Source organism: Chenopodium album, chromosome 8 (genome assembly GCF_948465745.1).
Source record: "Chenopodium album chromosome 8, dcCheAlbu1.1, whole genome shotgun sequence".
NCBI lineage: Eukaryota > Viridiplantae > Streptophyta > Magnoliopsida > Caryophyllales > Amaranthaceae > Chenopodium > Chenopodium album.
Genome location: NC_137841.1, coordinates 6,419,225 through 6,440,667, shown reverse-complemented (window position 1 = coordinate 6,440,667; position 21,443 = coordinate 6,419,225). Strand labels below are relative to the sequence as shown.

The window sequence follows — 21,443 nt, the reverse complement described above, 5'->3', positions numbered from 1 at the left end:
TCCATCTAAGCCTATCGTAGGCTTTTTCAAAATCTATTTTGACCGCCATATAACCTTGCTTTCCTTGTTTTCTCCTCATCGTATGCAACATTTCTTGGACAATGATAACATTGTCTGTAATTTGCCTCTTTGGAACAAAGCTGCATTGGGTGGGAGAGATTAGCTTTGGTAACATCGGCTTCCATCTATTGACAATAACCTTAGTAACAATTTTGTAAATTATATTACAAAGGCCAATCGGACGAAATTGTTTCGGAGTTTGAGGAATATCAGTTTTCGGGATTAGGACCAGAAAAGCGTCATTCAAACCCTCAGGGAAATTTTTTCCTTCAAGTACTTCTCTTACTAATCGAATCACACTCGGGGCAACTAAACTCCAATAATTCTGGAAGAAAAGCGGCTGGAAACCATCTGGTCCGGGAGCTTTAAAGGCCTTCATACTCATCAAGGCCTTTTTAATCTCACACACCGCAAAAGGCCTGGTAAGGCAATCTCTGTCAACAGCCTCAATTTCAGGAAAATAATCTACCATCCCCTGTAAATTGATTCTGTTCCTCTTGAAATAAACTACTCCAGTAATTCACTACCAAGTCTTTCACTTCATTTGGATCACTTATCCACTGTCCATTAGGATCTTTCAAAGTCGACACCTTATTTCTCTGCCTTCTAATAACTGTTGCCAAATGGAAATATCTCGTATTTCTATCTCCATCCTTAATGGCATCCATCCTTGATTTCTGGAACCACAAAAGCTCCTCTTCCTGTAATAGGTGACGATCTCTTCCTGTAGCCAAAATTTTCCAGCTTTAATAGGTGACGATCTCTTCCTGTAGCCAAAATTTTCTGGATTCCTTCTATCCTAGCCCACAACTCTGCTTTTTTGCGGAAAATATTATGAAAGGATTCTTTATTCCATTTAACCAGGTCTTCAGCAAGCTTCTTTAAACCTGGAATTAGGGGAACCGAATTACTCCAAGACGAGTTAAGCAATTCCTCAAAACTAGCATTATTCATCCATGCCGCTTGAAACCTAAAAGGTTTGAGTGATTGCGGTATAGGAGAGAACCCAGTAGTACTAATCAGCAGAGGACAATGATCAGAGCTCGCTTTAGGTAGAACACGTACAACAGCTTCTGAAAAACGAAGCATCCAATCTTCATTAGCCAACCCTCGGTCGAGTTTAGCAGATTTAAAATTGGTAGGAGTATTGCCTCGAAACCACGTGTGCTCAAGACCACTAGAACTCAACTCAATCCAACAAGAATTTTCTATCCAATGTGCAAATTCTCTACATCAACGAACCATCTCAGAATTGTTCACTCCATTCCTTTCATTGGTACTTCTTGTCTCATTAAAGTCGCCAGCAATCATCCAAGGCCCATTAAACTTATTTTTCAGATCATTCATCTCTCTCCAAAGATCTTTCCTCACCACACTATCTGGACTAGCATAGATGGCCGAGAAAATCCAAGGGTCTTCACCATGTTTTTTGATTTCCACAGTCAAGTGCTGCGTGTGACTATCTAGAGTAGTAATCGAGACCTGTTCTTCCCTCCAAAATAACCAAATTCCCCCTGCAAAACCTTGAGCTTCTACTCGAGTTTTACCAGAGAAACCAATTTTTTCACACACTTTATTTGCTTGATCACCACTAATATGTGTTTCAACTAAAGCCATCACAGTAGGATTATGAATTCTCACCAATTCACGAATCATCTGGATCTTGCTCCCTACTCCCTGTTAGGGGTGAGTAAAAATTCAGGGTACCCTAATATGGAACCGGAACCTGTTCGGAACCGCAGGTTCCAAACCCGGAACCTGTTGATCAGGTTCCGGTTCCGGGTAATAAAATTAGGAACCTGTTGCAACAGGTTCCAGTTCCGGGTAATAAAATTTTGGATCTAGAACCTGTAGGGTACCCTGTTAGTACAGGTTCCCTATAGGGTACATGAAACCGGAACCTATATGGTATTAAAAATTCTAGACAATTAGTGTTGGTTTGTTATATTTGAAGTACTATACTAAAGTTGTAAGCTTTTATTGTGATCATCTATTTTAAAAAAAATAAATTTGTCACAATTTATCAAGTAACTATTAAACTTACTTTGACAGACAGGGTACCCTGTTTAGGAACCGGAACCTGCAGGTTCCGGTTCCGGTTCTCAATTCTTAGGAACCTGTTGCAACAGGTTCCGGTTCCGGTTCCGGTTCTCAATTCTTAGGAACCTGTTGCAACAGGATTCGGTTCCGGTTCCTATTTTTAGGAACCTGTTGCAACATGTTCCGGTTCCGGATCCTAATATTTTTACAGGGTACCCTGCTACGCTCACCCCTACTCCCTGTATATTCCAAATCATAATCTTTATTGACATATTAAAACCTGAAAATAAAGGATAACAATCATAAATGTTCGAAGGAACATTAGGCAACATCGAGACGAATGTCTCCCGAATTGCTCTCATCGGACCCTCCGTTCGATAGGGCAGTTGAAAATTCACTACCATGTCCAGAGGGTTGTGTTCTGGTGGAAGGTAAGAGTCCACATGCATCAAAACCTGGTTCGCCACTGGGTGACAAGTCACCATCGATGGCCCCTCTGTCGCATAATCGATAAACATCTCGAACTGAGGAGGGATTCGAGTCTCCAGAACAACAGGCATCCACTGATTCATCCTGATGAGGTTGGAACTGGGCACAATTGGAACTTCGAATTGAGGAATGATTCTGAGCAACCACTTCGAATAGATTTTCTTTACCTACAGGAGGTTGAGACTTAACATAAGAAGCAGAAGATTTTTTGATCTCTACTTTCCTTAAACTTCTTCTTTCATTGTTTGGACCCAATCTAATATTCCCCGATAAGGGAGTCCTCAGCTCCCTAATTTGGGATTTTTGAGATTTCGAATTATTTCTTTCTTTATTCCCTTGCTTTCTAGGAGAACTTTCCTGAAAGTCTGTATTTGCCAAAATCTCATTGCCTTTTCCTTCTGGAATATCTCCCAAGTCAACGGTTGACTCCACTTCCATCGAATCCTTAGCCTCTGAATTCATATTAGAATCCTGTCCAGCAATATTCTTTCTTACATAAGTTTTATCTCCTAAATTAGCAGTGCTAATTTGTTGCCCTTGATCCTTCCTCAGTAACTTTGTCTCTGTCTCAATCCCATTGCAATTACGCTCCAACTCTGCACTATCTTGGTCTTGCTCAATCTCAGAGTTTAACAAAGCAAATCTTGATCCAGAATTGGCCTTTGGAACACTAACTCTCTGGCTTCCAGCATTACTCTGCACCCCTTTCTTATGACTAGTCCCTGTAGCAGCTTGTTTGCTACTATTCTGTTGCCCTTTAGACTGCACTGAATATTTATTCTGTTGATTCTTTCCCTGTGGCCTCTGGACAATCATCCATGCACCATATCTTTCGGACACTTCAGGACGACTGACTATACTCTTCTGAGTCTGTTTAATCTGTTGAGGACTATCTTCAGCCGTCCCAACTTGATCTTGGTGTCCCTCCTTGACCTGAAACACTTCACAGTCTTCATCCTTATGCCCCAATTTTCCACATTTGAAACAAATCAATTTCAGACCTTCATACTGAATCCTCCATATCCTCCCATTCATTCGAAATTTAGAGAGCAAAGGTTTAGACAAATCCACCTCAATACTAAACCTCACAAATTGACCCCTATTTTTGTTCTCAGTATGTTTGTCAATTCGAATGACCTTACTAATTTTCTCCCCAATCCTCTGAAGAAAGCTTCGGTCAAAGTATTCCACGGAGAGATTTGGAATCCTCACCCATGCCGTAAGTTTCTTAATAGGTTCCTCATCCGGGACGAAATTCGGTACCCACTTTCGGATAGTCAGATAGCTATCCGCAATCACCGCCCACGGCCCTTGAGCTAGCACAAACTCATAATCATCCCTATTATTAAATCTTACCACATAGTAATCGCATCCAACATCAGTCAATGAAATATCTCCTCGCAATTGCCATTTCAGCCTCAGTCTCTTAATGAGGAATTCATAATTCAACTTTTTGTTAAAAAGTTTGATAATTAGAGCATCCTTCCAAGAAGACCTCAATCTCCTTTTCTCTTCTTTGGAAAGCAGAATTGTTGGACACCCATCCTCATCCGAACCCTCCTCCAAAGGCAAATCATCATCCGAAACTTCATCATCAAGTGCGCAAAAGGACTCATATAAAGGGTTTACGACAGCCTCACCCCCTTTCATCGCCTGCAGATATGAGGAACCAGATGACCTATTAACCTGCGCCAATGAGTCTTCCACAAAGGAATCCATTTCCATATCCTCCGATTGATTTACTCCCATCTGATGCTGAATCTCGTGGATGTTCCTTTTGAATTTCTTATTAGACCTTTGAAGGAGGTCATTTTCCTCACTAGTTTTCTCTCGCTCTATTTCGCTCTCCATTAAAATAATGAATTTAGTGAAAAGTGGGGTATATGAAAAAGAAAATGAGGTGTCAAAACAAGAATAAAAGATAGAGTATATTAGAGGATGAGGATGTTATTGCCCATGCTCTAAATGAGGAGTCACTTTGAAAACATTTATCTTAAAGATTGTAGATGCTCTAAGTGCTTTATTGTCTGGGTCTTTAGGAATGCATCCTTGTAATCAAGTCTATACAAAACTTGAACTTTTCGTGACAACACAACCAAAACCGACATGAATGCAAAGTACAAAGTTACTCCAAGACAAGTTTGAGATGAGAAAAACACGAAACCAACCTGAACACGAACATTTTACATGATGTTTGATAAATTTTGTGAATCCTATGAACATGAACAGCACCCATATACTCAAATTGCCAGCTCTACTTACAGAAAGGCACCCAATCTGCATAATCATGGAGTAAATTCTTACCCTAATTTTTGTTACAGATTGATCTACATAGCTATATTTTACCACTCAATTGAGATAAAATTGCAGTAGCCTGAATTATTAAACTTTTACTTTTTTGCAAACTCAAATATAGAATACATGGGGCGCAATTTGTCCAAGGCATTATGCAGCACTCAAGAATAGCGGCTCAATACCATCATTCTAAAATACAAAGAGAATCACAATAACTCAAGCCAGATCAAAAGCCTAACGGCCCTAACTAGAATAAATTTGAACCCTATAGTTGAACCATCGGTGTAGACCTATTCAGATCTTCCCTTGAACAAAGTTACAGGTTATTGGAAAAGTCAGGCCATCACAATGCAAAACTGAGAAAGTCCAAGCAGACTTGTTTGATTTACGTACATTTCGCCAAATATGCATTCCAACCTTGGACTTGGTATTCACGAGCAGCCTCTCCAGGATTTGCTGCTTTAATGATTCCACGACCAACAATTATCATGTCACTGCCTCTGTCATAGATAACCTGCAATAGTGTAGCCAGTTTAATTCAAATATAAAGCAGCCTGGTAAAGGGTATGCAACATGCATAGATTTTCTTTTAGCAAGAATAGTCCTGCTTTCAGCATCTAAATTTGCATGTACTTTTAAAATCAGTATGACCTGAATTATTTTACCCATATTGAATTCTATAACTAATTTAGTGAATCAATACTACCTAAATGACTTTGAACAGGTACATCAACCTAGGTCCTACAACTATATATCAGAGTATCAGACCACAAGTCCACAATTGGAGAAACAGTTTAGCATTTCTGATGGTATTTGAACTATCTGTATTCTGTTCCCAGAAATAAGGAGTAACAAGAAAGAATCATACTGAGTGTGGAGTGTTGTACTGTTGGCCAAGAGCATCACCACCAGAAACCATTTGAACTCCAGGTGTAGCATGAATTAGGGACGGATTCAAAGGTCCACATTTCCAAGATGCCGGATTAACTGAGATGAAGCCTATGACAAAATCTGAGTGATCCTCGGCAATCTTTGCAGCTGCCGCTGTGTAATCTCCTGTTGCAAGATTACCAGCAGAGCTCATTTCAGCCAACAGCAAGAGGCCCCTACCACGAGGTAAACCCTGAAATTCAGCAGGGAAATGATTATTGACAAATGTTTATCAATTCAGAAAAGCTGAATGTTTTAAATGAATTAATCTGTAAGGCATACCTTCAACTTAAGACCATCCACAATCCCAGGGCCTGAGATGATGTGAGCATTAATTATGTCAGCCCAATCCAAGATGCGGTAGACACCTCTGAAACAAGCAAAGTGGTAAGCTCAGAGGAGTCTAGAGACAAGATGATAAAACACTGTGAGAATGTGAGATAGAGAAATTTGAACAAAATATGATCTCTTACCCTTCATACTGCATAGTTACAGTGTTGCCAATGTCAGCAAATTTGCGATCCTCAAAAATAAGGAAATTGTGCTTGTCTGCAATCTGTCAAGTTCAGTTGCCAATGTGACAAAGCAGTTGCTTAAGAAACATATAATGACACAGAATTCAAAATATATCTTAAAAAAATTTAGCACCAGAAATATGGAAACCAGCATTGGAGAATCTTGGAGATGTTGCCGAAACAAATTAAAAACAAATTAAATTAAAGCAGGTTGTCTCTTTATCAACAGAAGCACCAAAAGCTTCAATATGTCAGACTACAAGAATCTAGAGGTCTATAAGCACAGACATGCAGTCCAAATAAATGTGGTTCACACCAACAAAGTAGTTACATAAGTAGTTGACAGCAGAGTTAGCCGATTGATTTATACGAAGTACATGGCAGCAAATCTGTAGAAGGGGGTTTGTTGGGGGTTGGGGGCGGCAAATTAAAATGAAGGATAAAGATATGATCATAACATACCGATCGAAGTTTCGAACCAAAGTCTGGGGTGAAATCAGGTAATATATCAACATGAGTCTTCAACAAACAGATTTCTGGTCCAACCTGCAACAAAATGTGCAAACAGGTTAAGTCAAATCAAAATGTATACAGAAAAATGATTCAGAGCATGGCCTTTGACATTGCATACTAGGAAGAAATCAGCACCATTAAGTCTTGAAAAATAAAGGGAAAGCAAGCCAAGCATATTGGGAAATTCATGAGTTCTTAGTTGACATTTGTTAATGATTATATAATACAACCACCATACACAAGTACTATAAGAACCAACATCTCCCCTGACCTGAGTAAACCTTATAAAGTTTTGGAGGTAAGCATCATGTATGCATGTCCTAAATATGATACGGGTTCATGTTAATGTCACACTTAGGTCCAACCGTCCAAAGAACAATGTTGCCCCTGCCCTATGTTGCTTCGACTCCAAAATTAAATTCAAGAACATATGTATGGACATTTGACACAGTGACACTTCAATTTGAACCAAAACCATGAAACTTTGTATCAAATTTCTGAGTGGTGGCAATATGACAAGTCCAAGTAAAATAGCCTGTTTCCACTAAAATATTTCAGCTAAAAGTTATTCAAGTTACTGATTAGAAAAATCATGAAATGTTCAGTTTTTTGCAAGGAGGGAAACCAATATGAAACGGTTCAGCACTTTCATCAGAGTTCTACAACAGATAATCCTTTTAAGTTAAGTTTGAACTGCTAGGGGGACCAAGAAGAGAGGATAAATTTATCTGCCACCAAAAAAGATGTTCATCATGGTTGAATATGAACTAATTCCTAGTGTTGTACAAATGCATCATACTTTAACATGCCATCCAATGAGAAGAAACTTGGGTGCTAGCTCTAAAGTTTTAATGTATGTAATAACAAGAAAAATTCACCTTATCAGCCATGTCAAGTAACTCAGCAGCTGTACCAACATCAGCAGCCAAGCACAAATTGGTCTCCTTCTTTACCATTATCTCAAACAATTTCCTACCAGTCTCATTCTTAGCTAACTTAGCCCTCTCCACGTAACCCATCTTCGATCCTCCAACCTTCTCCTTCACCAAACTCGGCACAGATACCTTCTTATTCTCCTCCAAGAACTTCAACACCATCTTCTCCGTTTCTTCCTCCACCTTACCCAACCTCCTCAAAACTCCAACCATCTCACTCAGCTTCAACAATGAATGCAATCTTATCCCGTTTTCGGCCAAATTTTCTCTTCCTCCCTGTTCCCTACAAAAGCAAAGTTACCAATACCCAGCTACATCAGCCATCAACCAAAAAGTTCTCAAATTTAATAAAACATGGTATTAATTTCAAATTTTATCATCACTTCACATAAATACTAATCAAATCAATACAGCAAAAATCAATAAGCATTGGAAATCGAATCAGCTTTAAGGTCAATCACTATACATTTGGGTGTAACATACAAGATGTGCAACAAGTTAAAGTGATAAGTCGACAACATAACTTCTACTATACACCCGAGTGTACCATAACTTAAAATCGATACTAAACTGCTCACTTATCCATTAAAATTGGGAATTAAATTAGTTTAAGGTATATCAATCCCCACACCCGGGTGTACCATACATACGGTATAAAAAGTTAAATTTTATCTATGCCAACTACGTTAAATTCTATTATACCCCGGGTGTACCACGAAATAAAAAGCGCTCACCTATCAATCAAAACAACAGCGTCAGTGACAACAAGACCAGAATCTCTCAAAGGAGCAGCAGTTTCAAGAACAGAAGCACCACTAGTAACAAGGTCTTCAATAATGAGGCAAGTTTGCGAAGCCTGAAAAACTCCTTCAATAAGCTTACCAGTACCATAAGCCTTAACCTCTTTCCGGCGCATAAGCATGGGGATATCATTAGCGACGGAGACGACGGTGGCGATGGGAAGCGCGGTGTAAGGAACGCCGCAGATGACATCGAATGTCGCCGGAGGAGAGGCGGCGGCGACGGCGGAGATTAGGGTTTGGGAGATTTGAGAAAGGAGAGAAGGGTATGATACGATTAAGCGAAGGTCGATGTAAACTGGGGAAGTGATGCCGGATTTGAGCTTGAAATTGCCGAATTTGACGGCGGAAATTTCGTGGAGTTTGAGTATTAGGGACTCCATTGATGAGGAAGTTGCCGCCATTGATGGTGGTGGAGTTGAGCAGAGGAAAGGGGAGAAAGAGTGAGTGTGAATAAGAATATGTTCGTTTTAAGTGGGAAGTGCGGCTGAAAGGAGATGATTCGGAAAGTAGACGAGGGCTAGGGAGTAGTACTGTAGTAGTGTACTGATCCACTAAAAGACAAAATGGTTATTTTCGGTTTACGAGAACCCGTATATATCGAGTGTATTGTACGAGTATAAAATTTTCATTTAAAGCACAAGTTGGTGTAGACTAAGAATAGTGGTAAGGTTTGCATCTCACAACCATGAGGTTGTGGAATCAAACCCTACTAGAGGGCTAGGGAGTAGTTTTGCACTAGTATACTGATTCACTAAATTGACTAAAAGGCAAAATGGTTATTTTCGATTTACGAGAACTTGTATATAACGAGTGTATTGTTCGAGTATAAAACGATTTTTATGTATATGCATTGCAAGTTTACAATCACATACAGAGTACAATATTCTTAATCCTTGTTTGGGAATTGATCAAAGTTCACAAGTCTTTTAAGGTGTTTTCAAAATTGAAACCTACTAGAGCTTCTAGCTAAAGAAGAGTTTATTGTTATGTTAGTTGTTTAGGTAGTGATGCCATTATAGAGTGATTATGCTTTATATATCAATGTTGCTCTCCTTCAAAAAAAAAAAAAAAAAAAAAAAAGAAAAAAGAAAGAAAAAAAAGATCCTCGTATCCTTTTTTTTTTTTTTTTTTTGAGAAAATGCAAAAAATTTATTAAACGCAACAATTACACGGAGGCTATTAAGCCCCTAGGCAAATGTCGTATCCTTCTTCTTTATTTGAAAGTTAGCATAAAAAGTGGACTTGACAAGACGAGTTGAATTAGAGGTGTTATTAATTTACCAAACAATGGATAAATTTTGATGCAAGAGTTTTATAAAACAAGCTAAGTATTGGTATGTGTACTGACTATAGAGCAATGAAGTCAAGGACAAGCGTGGTAGTGTCTAATCTGTCAAAATCACCATGGGCTTTTTATGTTATACTACCCAAGCTCGAGATGCTTCCTCAAGGGCATAAAATAGCAGCAAGGAGAGCCTTTTGGCTAGTTGCACTTCTTGCCCTCAATGCAATGTTGTGGGCCTTGTGGCTAACTTCCTCTAGACTTATAGTAATCATCAAGACAACAAACACCACGGCTAGACCATGGCTTGGCTGAATTTTGGATTGATTTTGGTTGAACTCAAACTTTCAAAAACTTCCAACCAAATTGGGATTGTACCTTTAATCGGGGAGTGGGGTAGAATCGAATCGATAAAATTGAATCGTAGAATTGTACGATTACGAAATTGTAAAATTAGGCTTGAAAATGTAACTAATGACTACATACATAATTTTCAAGCAATAAGAATGATGATCATATTGTAGGGAATATTTCAAGCGTTAACCCCTAGCTCGAACCCCACTGTGATCATACACTAAAGTACGGTGGCGTCCAAAAGGGAAGAAGATAGATCAAAAGAGCCGCCAACAAGTTTTAGGAACTTGTAAACCGTTCACAGGGTGAAGGTTACACCCCTTAACGATCCAAGAGATCGTCAACTCCATAAGGTCTTGAACCAAATAAGGGTTTGGGGATGAAGGTACAAATCCAACCTAAAAGAGATTGAATCTGCCCTAATAATAGGCCTCTACTTTATTCAGATCGTATTCATGTGCGCTTTCTGACTAACATGCAATCAATAGGATTACCCTAAACCTGTTTAATCTATGTTGGTTGAATTTAATGCACAAACAAATCTATTATTGGCGATCACTTGAAATTATAATCACATTAACCCTAAACAAGATTATTAATTATCTTATTAAATGTGATTACAAGTACAAATTCCCTTTAAACATGCATAAAAGGTGTGATCAAGCAATAACAATAAATATCAAGCAACATAATAAATAATCAAAATAATAATTATAATCATCAAAACAATAATAATAACAATCATGTTAATCATAGTAATAATAATTATAGCAATAATAAGATTATAATCATAATCAAAACAATTATAAAAATAATCATAAATCATGTTAAAGCATAATAAAAATAGCAAGATCCTAGGCATGATACTAACAAGATTAATAACAAACCCTAGCATGTCACTAAGCAATAAAAATCAAATCTTTAACCCTAACATGATACTAACAATCATAAATATTAGGAAGAGCATAGGAAGCATCGTAACAATCATATTTAATATTAAAATTACCCTAGACATGATGCTAGGAATATCATAATAATAATCTAAACATGAACTCTATATCATAACATCAATAAAAACCGTTGAAGTACTTACTTTGATGCCTCGTACCTCTTTCTAATAACAAAATACACACGTTAGTAACTTCAAGGAAAATAATAAACAAACAATTAAATTAAATAATTGAAAGAGAGATTTGGGACCAAACCCTCAGAAATTAAACCTTTCACGTCTAGGGAGAAGGCAACTTCGAATATGTCTAGGTGTTTCTAGATCTAATGAATGCGGAATTTTGTATTTGAAAAGCTAGTTTAGAAAAAGGGAGAGAGAGAGAGATGGTGAATGATTAGAGAATGAGAGAATTGATGAATGCGAATGAAAACTGATTGTAGGTGAATCAAAACGGAGTTTTTACGACGTTATTTATAGAGAAAATCAGCCAAAAAGATAAAATTAACAAAACAGATCCCTAGCGCACAGAAAAACGAACCAGCGCCAACGCTGGCTGTTGGCGCCAGGCGCTACAGCTGGCCTTTGGCGCTGATTCCAGAAATTCACGCGTTTTCTAAAATCAGATAAAAATTACCGTACAGGAGGATAAAATCGTATATTCCCTCAAAAAATGCTCTTTGATTTTAATTAAAACTCTGAAAAGTCAACAAAAGTCAATTTATCAATGCTAATTGAATTAGGAATGAAAAGAACCTTCTAGAAGAATCTAGAAGACTAAAACCATTCCTAATTGCATTAGGAATGATAAATCATATTAGGCCCTCCCCTAGATCATTGGGCCGCATATAAGACTCAAACCGGGCCCAGTTCAGTAATTGGCCATAACTTCCTCAATATTCATCGGAATTGGGCTTATAATATATCGTTGGAAAGCTCTTGTCAATCCCCATCCAACTATACTCCTATTAGACCCATATCATGGACCAAACAAACTGGATTGACTGTTTTCTTAAAATAAGTTTCCAAAAATAGAGAGAAGAGAAAAGAAATTAAAAATATCCGCAACACTAAACTTTCCACACTTTCACTTCATTCGATTATGGTTCGACGTGAAAGGTACTCATCACTGGGTTTGGTTTTGGGGAGACACAAATGGGTGTCTACAGAAGCCCCACTTTGACTGAGTTTGGAGAAACGCAAGTTTCAATAACAAAAGTCAAAGTATCGATAGGGACGGAGAATGATTCAGAACGTTCTGCGATCCTAAACCACTCTTGTAACGCCGATACCTGCAATACTAGCGTTAGTTAAACTGATAAAAGAGTTAAGAAATGCGTAACTTGCACCGTCGAGCACACGTCTCTGAAAGTAACCGATTGTTGCCGCTTTACTGTTGTTTTGATGACCTCCTGCAAGCTAGAGAATGCTATCCCGCTTGAAAACCGCTGCGCTTGTAACTGCTTCCAATATAGAAGACTGCTTTGCCTGAAACGATCCTCCTCTGCTATGATAATATTCCACGTCCAAGGGAATACTATCGAAGATTGCTTCTCTTGAAACAATCCTTATCCGCATTGATAATATTCCACGTCCAAGGGAATACTATTGAAGATTGCTTCTCTTGAAACAATCCCCATCCGCATTGATAATATTCCACGTCCAAGGGAATACTATCGAAGATTGCTTCTCTTGAAACAATCCTCATCCGCATTGATAATATTCCACGTCCAAGGGAATACTATCGAAGATTATTTCTCTTGAAACAATCCCCATCCGCATTGATAATATTCCACGTCCAAGGGAATACTATCGAAGATTGCTTCTCTTGAAACAATCCTCATCCGCATTGATAATATTCCACGTCCAAGGGAATACTATCGAAGATTATTTCTCTTGAGTTGTTTGTGACAACTCTCCACAAGCTAGGGAATGCTGCCAAAGATTTCCTCGTTTGAAGCTATCCTCATTCGTTGCGATAATTTTCCAAAGAGAATTACCGAAGACCTCCACTTGTCGATCTTTAAAAGCCCGCTTGAACTTTGCTTCCGCTATGCTTGTACGTCGGCGCTTTTTTTGCTTTTGAAACTGTACGTCGGTGCCTTTTGCGAATGAACCACTATGTCGGTGCCTTTTGCGATGAGCCAATGCTTAGGCGCTTTAAGCTAAGTGAGACGATCTTTCATCAGGTCGATCACTTTATGCAATCAAGCCGATTACTAAAAAAATCATGTCAAATTGCTTAGAGGGTCTAACTGGAGTACCAAGGAACCCAAAATATATTGAAAAAAAAGTAGAACAACCTCACCGAGTGGGAAGCTGAGTGTTCTGGCGTCGCGAGATTGTTGAGCATGTCAGAGGGAGCTGGTCCCCTTTGGTGATCTTGCACGATCCCTGGGCGATGCTATGCGAAGGAGCTACTGCCGTTGTTAGCTCCAGTTCCCGTACCGGCTGAGGATGTGGCGGTATGATTTTTTAGCTCTTATCTTTCGTTAAGTAGCCCCCAAGTAATGCTTCACTGACTTGGTTTTGCTTTATCCGGACAATGCTGCTGAGTTCGTGCCACCCCGTATGTCCATCCATCACCAGGGGACATACGAGCCGATCGAGGAGATGATTCTTCTGGCTCCTGAGGACGAGCGCTTCGTAGAGCGGCCGATTCCTCGCCACCAGACTCGGGTAAGCTTATTTATTTGCCATTTTTTCCACATATATTATGCAAGTTTACTGACTTATCTCTTTGACAGTTCTCGCGCGAGGCGGTTTGTACCTGTGCTTTTTATTATTTATTTGACTTTGTATAGAACTTTGCCTTTTTAATTAAACTCATTTTTTAGACGTATTTTGTATATACATACTATTATGAGTTTATTTATGTTTGCTATTATTATTTTTATTATTATGTGCATGTTTGTGTGTGCAAGAAAAGTGTGACAAACAATTTTGCGCAAAAATTCCGTCATTTTTATTATTGATGGAGGGTATCCGACTCTCTCCCCCAAAAGAAAAATGAAAAAAGGAAAAGTCAAATAAAATCTTGTGTTTATAACAAACTTTGGAAATTAATCTAAATAAAATCCAAAAAAGAATAATATAATAATATAATAGCTATATTAATTAAAAGAAGAATAAAAAGATGTTTAGAAAAGATAATCGGAGTCGTAAAGTCATTAGTCGACTCGAATTTAAGGTAAAAACGCGATTTAAGAAAGCGCGCATGACGTGAAAAATTGGCTCCAGCTGGCGCCACGCAATTGGGTGTAGCGCCAGGCGCTACACTTGGCGTGTGGCGCCAAGCTTTGGCGTCTGGCGCCAATCGCGGAGTCTGACGCCGATTGGCATTGTCTCCGTATTTTACCCCGATTAAAACCGCTCATAATTTGTGTATAAATAGCCCCCTTCCCAGCCGATTCTTTTCATAATTTCAGCAAATAAAATAATTCTTGGCCTTAGAAAAAATAATATCATGTCTCTAGTCACCAAAACTTTCACCCAATACACCCATGAATGGTGTCGATCTCTTAATGCCAGAGAACGAAAAGAATTAGATTTGTTTCACTTGGGGGGAATTTATGGCATCAAAGGGGTAGATCTTGACTTAGATTTCATTCATACCGCTCTAGAATATTGGAATGTTGATACTCATTGCTTTAGAATAGGGTATGATGAGATTAGCCCTTTGCCGGAAGAATTTGGTGCTATTTTAGGTTTCCCTGCAATAGACCTCATAGTAATCTCTAGAGTAGATGCATATTATTATAAGGATTTTGAGCACTTCTTCAATTTAAAAGAAAGGGATCTATCAAAAATAGTAGATGGCAACATAGTTAATTTGAAAGAATTTGCACGCCATTATTTTGATAAACCTCCTTCTGAATCTTTTCATATTTATAGAAGAAGGGCTTTCTTATTTTGCATGCTCAATCAATTTTTTCTTAGTAGTGGTAAAAATAATGAAGGTCAATCAATTATAACCACTGTACTAGAACAAATTGAATCAGGGAGAAATCCAATGCCATTGATAGTTGGAGAGACTATGATTAGTCTTAATGAATTGAAAAGGAACCCAAAAGCACCTTTTCGCGACTCTCCAATTTTATTACAGGTTGAAAAATAATATTTTTAATTACAGAAATCAAAAAATATATTTTTGTATTGTAATAATAATTTATTTGCATTGCAATTTTTTTTACATATGTGGCTAATGGAAAGGCTAGAATTAATTAGCCCTCCTGACAACATTGAGAAGTATACTCCAAATCGCTTCGTGACGAGGAAGAAACGCTTCTCTAAAATTGGGAGCCATGAGTGGAGAAGGGTCTTCGAATCTCGCAATTTTGCTATCAAGTGGGTCGTCCCATGGTGGAAAATAGAAAGGATGGTTGGTGTCAACAAGCAACCTTTCTGCCGTCTTCCAAGTTTGTCTTGTATGACTTATTATTATCCCTGCAGGGTAAAAAGACAATACGACTTGCTTCAGAATATTCCTTCCGGGGATCTTCGTCCTCCTTATGAGTACCCTGTTTCCTAGGAAGTAGACAAATTTGATGCTTATTGGAGTGCCAGACCTCTATGGGAAGTAATTACCCAAAAGGTTCCTCCTTCCTTGCCCAATGATGTGAAGAAGTGGTTGCTGAAGAAACCTTCGAAGGATTCGAAGAAAGATCAGGGTAAAACTGATGTGAAGAGTCGTCTAGGTGACAGGGTGATTCCTGCTAAGGAACGCTTAGGTGAAAGAGTTAAATTCAAAACACCTGCAATGCCTAGGAAGAAAAGTACTACCAAAGATAAGGGAAAAAGGAAAGCTGACACCACAGAGAAAAAAGCTTGGGTAGAAAAGAAGCATGGAGTCCTAGCTGAAGGGGAGACCATCTACTCTAAGATTGAATGTAAGTCCTCTAAAGGATGCCAACTAGCTAAGGTTATGCATGAAGAGGAGGAAGCAGACAAAAATTGGAAAAGGGCTAGGAAAGAAAAGAAAGATTAGGAGCATTGCTTAATTTCAAATTATTAGACCTAGTTTATATTTTTTATTTAAAGTTAATTTATTTCAGCTTTATTAAAATTCCATCAATAATGTAATTTTATTTTATCAATGAAATTTCAGCTTTTAATTAAATTATGTACTTTAAATTTATTTTATTAAAGCAATGAAAACCGAAAAAAAATAATTTTCCAGAAATTCTTCGAGTACGGAAGTCGAAAATTTTCCGAAAAACACCGAAATTTGCCCAGAATTTGTCTGTGAATTGGCGCCGTTTATTTACGACTGGCGCCTGCCAGGGAAGTCTGGCGCCAGGCGCCAGTGCCGTCGGCTGGCGCTGATGGTCGTTGGCTAGCGCCAGATTCTTCTCTGTGACGCTAATATTTCGCCGATTTTCAGTCGAATTTTTAATTAATTCTGGGACGCGGGAATGTCGAAAAATAAAGTGGTCGCACCCGTAAAGGGTTGCCTACGTATCCTTTCTTTTGGAATCAGGCCAAACATAGCTCTCTTGAGTATCCTACTCAAGTAATTATGGGTAGTATTTCTTAAGTTGGTCAAGATTTGTCATGTTCGAGAACTCATTGCCATCCATATCAGTTAGTTTTGCTGCACCTCCTGACAGGATTGTTTTAACAATGTAGGGTCCAGACCAATTAGGTCTAAATTTTCCCCTTGGATCCAAAACATTTTTCCTTAAAGCTTTTAACACCAAGTCTCCTACTTTGATGTTTCTTGTCTTGACCTTCTTATTAAAATGCCTAGCCATACGAGTTTGATAACACTGAGTGTGATGCAGAGCTTCTAGTCGTTTCTCATCGAGTAGAATTAATTCTTCATATCTTGCCCTACTCCATTCAACTTCTTCGAGTTTACTCTCTAACGCAATCCGTAGAGATGGAATTTCTAGTTCGACAGGTTGTACGACATCCATTCCATATACTAAGGAAAATGGCGTATTCCCTGTTGATGTACGGATTGACGTGTGATAACCCTACAATGCAAAGTGAAGTTTGTCAAGCCAATCTTTATAATTTTCCGTCATTTTCTCGATGATAGTCTTTAAATTTTTGTTAGCTGCCTCGACTGCTCCATTTGCTTGAGGTCTGTAAGGGGAAGAATGATGATGTTAAATGCCGTATTTTTGTAGCAAATATTCACATTTGGCTTGAAAGTGAGTTCCATTGTCACTTATCATTTCATGTGGGACTCCGTATCGACAAATAATATTTCTCTCGATAAAGAGTGCTACATGTTTTGCAGTGAGTTTAGCGTATGATTGCGCTTCGACCCACTTTGTGAAGTAATCAATCGCTACTAAGATATATTTGTGGCCTCCTGTTCCTGGGGGAGTAATTTTGCCGATGATGTCAATTCCCCATGTAGAGAATGGTCATGGCGATGTGTAGGTGTAGAGCAAGGATGGAGAAACATGTTGTAAATTGGCATAAATTTGGCACTTAGGGCACCTTTTTACATATTGATGGCAATCCCTATTCATTGTAGTCCAATAATATCCTTCTCGCATTAATTTTTGGTCTAACATTTTGCCATTTATATGGGTGCCACAGATTCCTTCGTGGACTATCCTCATTGCTTTTTGTGCATCCTTTTTTCCTACACATAAGAGAGCTCGACCCTTAGGTACCTTTTTATGTAGCTCGTTGTCTATGAGTACATATTGGGAAGCCAAAAGCCTCAATGCTCGTTTTGCTATTTTGTCAGCATGGGGAGGGTATTCTCCTTTGGTGTCATAATTGAGTATACCCGTGTACCACGGTTCTTCTTCTTCTTCGTCTTGGACTACTTCATCGTCTTCTATAGCCTGGATGTATGCTGGTTTGTGCCTTTTTTATATAGTTAGAGGCATTTGCTCGATTTCCGTGGGAATCCTAACCATTGAGGCTAGTCTTGCCAAGGCGTCAGCAAATTGATTTTCTTCCCTAGGTAGATATGTGTATTCTACCTTCTATAACTGATCGGTAAGAGTTTCCAGATAGGTTTGGTAAGGGGCTAGACTTTCGCTCCTTACTTTCTACCTTTTAGATTTCTGATTGATAATCAAATAAGAGTCTCCGAATATCCTTAACTATTTTACTCCCAATGCCAAAGCTGTTTCAAGGCCTACCACGCATTGCATGCTTTGTATGCAGCAGCATTGTTGGTAATGTCGAAATCAAGCTTTATGGTGATTGGAACATGCTCTTCTTTAGGTGATACTAGTAATACTCCAACGCCACATCCCTTTTGGTTCGAGGCTCCGTCGAAGTATAAGGTCCAAGTATCATCTTCAGTGACCATTAAGTCTTCATCTGGAAATTCATTGTCTTGTATTGGCGTCGAGTCTTTTATTGGGAAGTCTGCTAGAAAGTCTGACACCACGGATCCTTTGATAGCTTTTGTGGCATAAACCTTACATCAAACTGGGCTAGATTGACTATCCATCTCGATATGCGTTTGTTGAGTGTAGATTTCTCAAATAGACACTTGAGTGGATCTAGTCGGGAGACTACGAAGACGGTATGCACTAGCATGTAATGTCTTAACTTGGTTGTGGCCCACACCAAGGCGAGGCACAACTTCTCGAGTGGCGTATAGTGTGCTTCGTATTCGAGCATCTTCTTGCTTAGATAGAAGATTGCATTCTCTTTGCCTTCTACTTCTTGTGCTAGCATAGCTCCCATTGTCTCTTTGGTAACCGTCAAATATAACCTAAGAGGTATTCCAAGAAGTGCTGGTGCTAATACGGGAGGATTTGCGAGATAGGCTTTGATCTTTTCAAAGGCTTTTTGACACTCGTCATCCCATATTACTGGTACATTCTTCTTGAGCTTTTTGAAGATTGGTTCACATATGGTCGTCAATTTTGATATGAACCTACTTATATATTGTAACCGGCCAATAAATCCTCGAATCTGTTTCTCAGTCTTGGGCGGTGGCATTGACATGATTTCTTTGATCTTGGTTGGGTCTATCTCTATTCCTCTAGAGCTTATGACATAACCCAAAAGCTTGCCTGAGGTAACTCCAAAAGCGCACTTAGATGGATTCAACCTCATATTATATTTTCTTAGTCTTTCGAAAAATTTCCTTAAGGCTACTTGATGGCCTGGACGGTCCTTTGATTTCACAATCATATCGTCGACATATACCTCGACTTCTTTATGCATCATGTCATGGAGTAAGGCAGTTGCTGCACGTTGGTAAGTAGCACCCGCGTTTTTCAACCCGAATGACATTACCGTGTAGCAATAAGTGCCCCATGGTGTTATAAAAGTTGTTTTCTCCATGTCTTCTTCTGCCATGAGAATCTGATTGTAACCTGCGTACCCATCCATGAATGAGAGAAGCGCGTGATTTGCCGTGTTATCTACCAGAATATCGATGTGTGGCAAAGGGAAGTCGTCCTTTGGACTTTCCTTATTTAGATCTCGATAGTCGACACACATTCTTAACCTTCCGTCTTTCTTCGGAACTGGGACGACATTGGCGACCCATTCGAGGTATTTAGATACCTTGATGAAACCTGCAGTTATTTGTTTTTGAATTTCTTCTTTTATTTTAAGAGTTACATCGGGTTTCATTCAACGTAACTTTTGTTTTACGGATTTCATTCCTGGAATTAGTGGTATAGTGTGTTGAGCTATTTCCCTATTAATGCCTGGCATATCTTCGTATGACCAAGCAAATACATCGATAAATTCTTTAAGTAAGTTAATTAAATCGGTTCTTTCTTGTTTATTCAGTGTTAATCCGATTTTAACTTCTCTTTTATGGGTTGAATCATTTGAGATATCAACCATTTCAGTTTCTTCAATTACCGGTGTTTTCTTTTCGAGTGTTTCCATTGCTTTAATAATTTCTTTGTCTTTCTCATCGTTAGTTAAGCAATGCTCGTCATTTTTGGTTAGAGAAGAGCACGAGAAATAAGGAGAAGAAGAAATATTATTATACTCTGAGATCATTACATCAAAGAGTGATATGTCCTCAGGGACTTGATCACTAACTATTCTAGGAGAAGAAATAGGAGGGGAAGGTGCTACTACTAAAGACCTAGAAGACTCTAGGGGGAGGGACTCCAACTCAGACTCTGACGACTCTTCAAACATCGGTCCTTGCCCTGTCGTGATGGATATCTTCCTTTCACTTGGAGTAGTCACCTTGATAGTCTTGCGCCACCCTTGTAGTGATCCTTCAGCTGGAATGATTAACTTCGAGGGATCGAAGCTTTTGCTTTGTAGGACTGTTTGAATGAGCAAGGAGTTATCCTCTTTATAAGTTGGCTCATTCTTTTCTCGCCCAAACAGTAATCCCATGACGTTAAAGTCAAAGCATGGGGGTGTTTTCTCCTTGTGGACAAGAGTTGGGATTTCGTCTGTGAAATAACAATCCAAGAAAATCTCAAATCCCGATTGTCTTATGTCGTTTACAACTAATGGCTCGGGAAATTCATGGCATGGATAGTCCTCTCCTTCTTTTATAAATTGACCATTAAGTGTAAGAGGGTACTGATCCATTGGGATTGCTTTCTTTTGAATGCGAGCGTCCCTACGTGCCTTTGACTTTTCCTGGGCTAGCTTGAGATCTTTCCGAGTCGGTTCGAAACCAAGTCCGAAAGTGTCTAACTTAGGGAGGCCAGGTGACTCCAGTGGTTTTGCCGTTCCTTTCTTCTTTCCTAGGGTCATCCTAGGAAAATGTCCTTCTTTCTTCAGCATAGTATTTACAATCATGTTGGAATGGGGGTCATGGCAAAGAGGGGTCCTTTCATCCTCCTGGATTAAGGAGACTTTTTCGTTAAAGCCCCATAAATCTTCAACATCCTCGTCGTGCTCCACATTAATGATTGGATTTTCTATAGACTTAGTCCTCATAGGCGAAGCATCGATAGTGATAGGAATTCCCCTAACTATAGCTTTTACTTGTTGGTGGAGAGATGAGGGGAAGACCTTTAGGTCATGAATCCAAGGGCGTCCCAACAACAAATTGAACGAAGCTTTAATTTCTACTACTTGGAAAGTAATAGCATGTTCTATTGCTCCCGCCGTCACATTCAGGGTAATTTTACCAAGCGCTTGACGACGAGTGTTGTCATAGGCCCTTATTCCTTGTGTAGACGGAGTTAAATCCTCATCCCTTATGCCTAGCATTCTCGCAGTTCTAAGTGGACAGACGTTGATGGTCGATCCGTTGTCTACAAGAGTCATTCTCTTGCAAACTACTGTGAGGTTTAATGCCTTGTAGTGTTTGTCACCTTCTGGAGGTAAATCCTTGTCAGAAAAGGTGATCAAATTAATTGG

The 21,443-nt window shown here is 39.0% G+C and overlaps 2 protein-coding genes across 2 annotated transcripts; both read right to left on the bottom strand.

Annotated features, from left to right (window-relative positions):
- Nucleotides 1-714: 714 nt before the first annotated feature.
- On the bottom strand, nt 715-1,716 carry LOC145642682 (uncharacterized). Its single transcript, XM_081693857.1, has 2 exons — nt 1,303-1,716; nt 715-1,248 (listed from the first exon to the last, which is right to left on the bottom strand). The coding sequence occupies exons 1-2, from the start codon at nt 1,714-1,716 to the stop codon at nt 715-717; spliced, it is 948 nt and encodes a 315-aa protein (XP_081549983.1).
- A 3,226-nt stretch (nt 1,717-4,942) lies between these two features.
- On the bottom strand, nt 4,943-9,093 carry LOC145641676 (uridine 5'-monophosphate synthase-like). Its single transcript, XM_081692583.1, has 7 exons — nt 8,512-9,093; nt 7,721-8,060; nt 6,792-6,875; nt 6,288-6,370; nt 6,097-6,184; nt 5,753-6,007; nt 4,943-5,398 (listed from the first exon to the last, which is right to left on the bottom strand). The coding sequence occupies exons 1-7, from the start codon at nt 8,979-8,981 to the stop codon at nt 5,270-5,272; spliced, it is 1,449 nt and encodes a 482-aa protein (XP_081548709.1). The 5' UTR covers nt 8,982-9,093; the 3' UTR covers nt 4,943-5,269.
- Nucleotides 9,094-21,443: the final 12,350 nt, after the last annotated feature.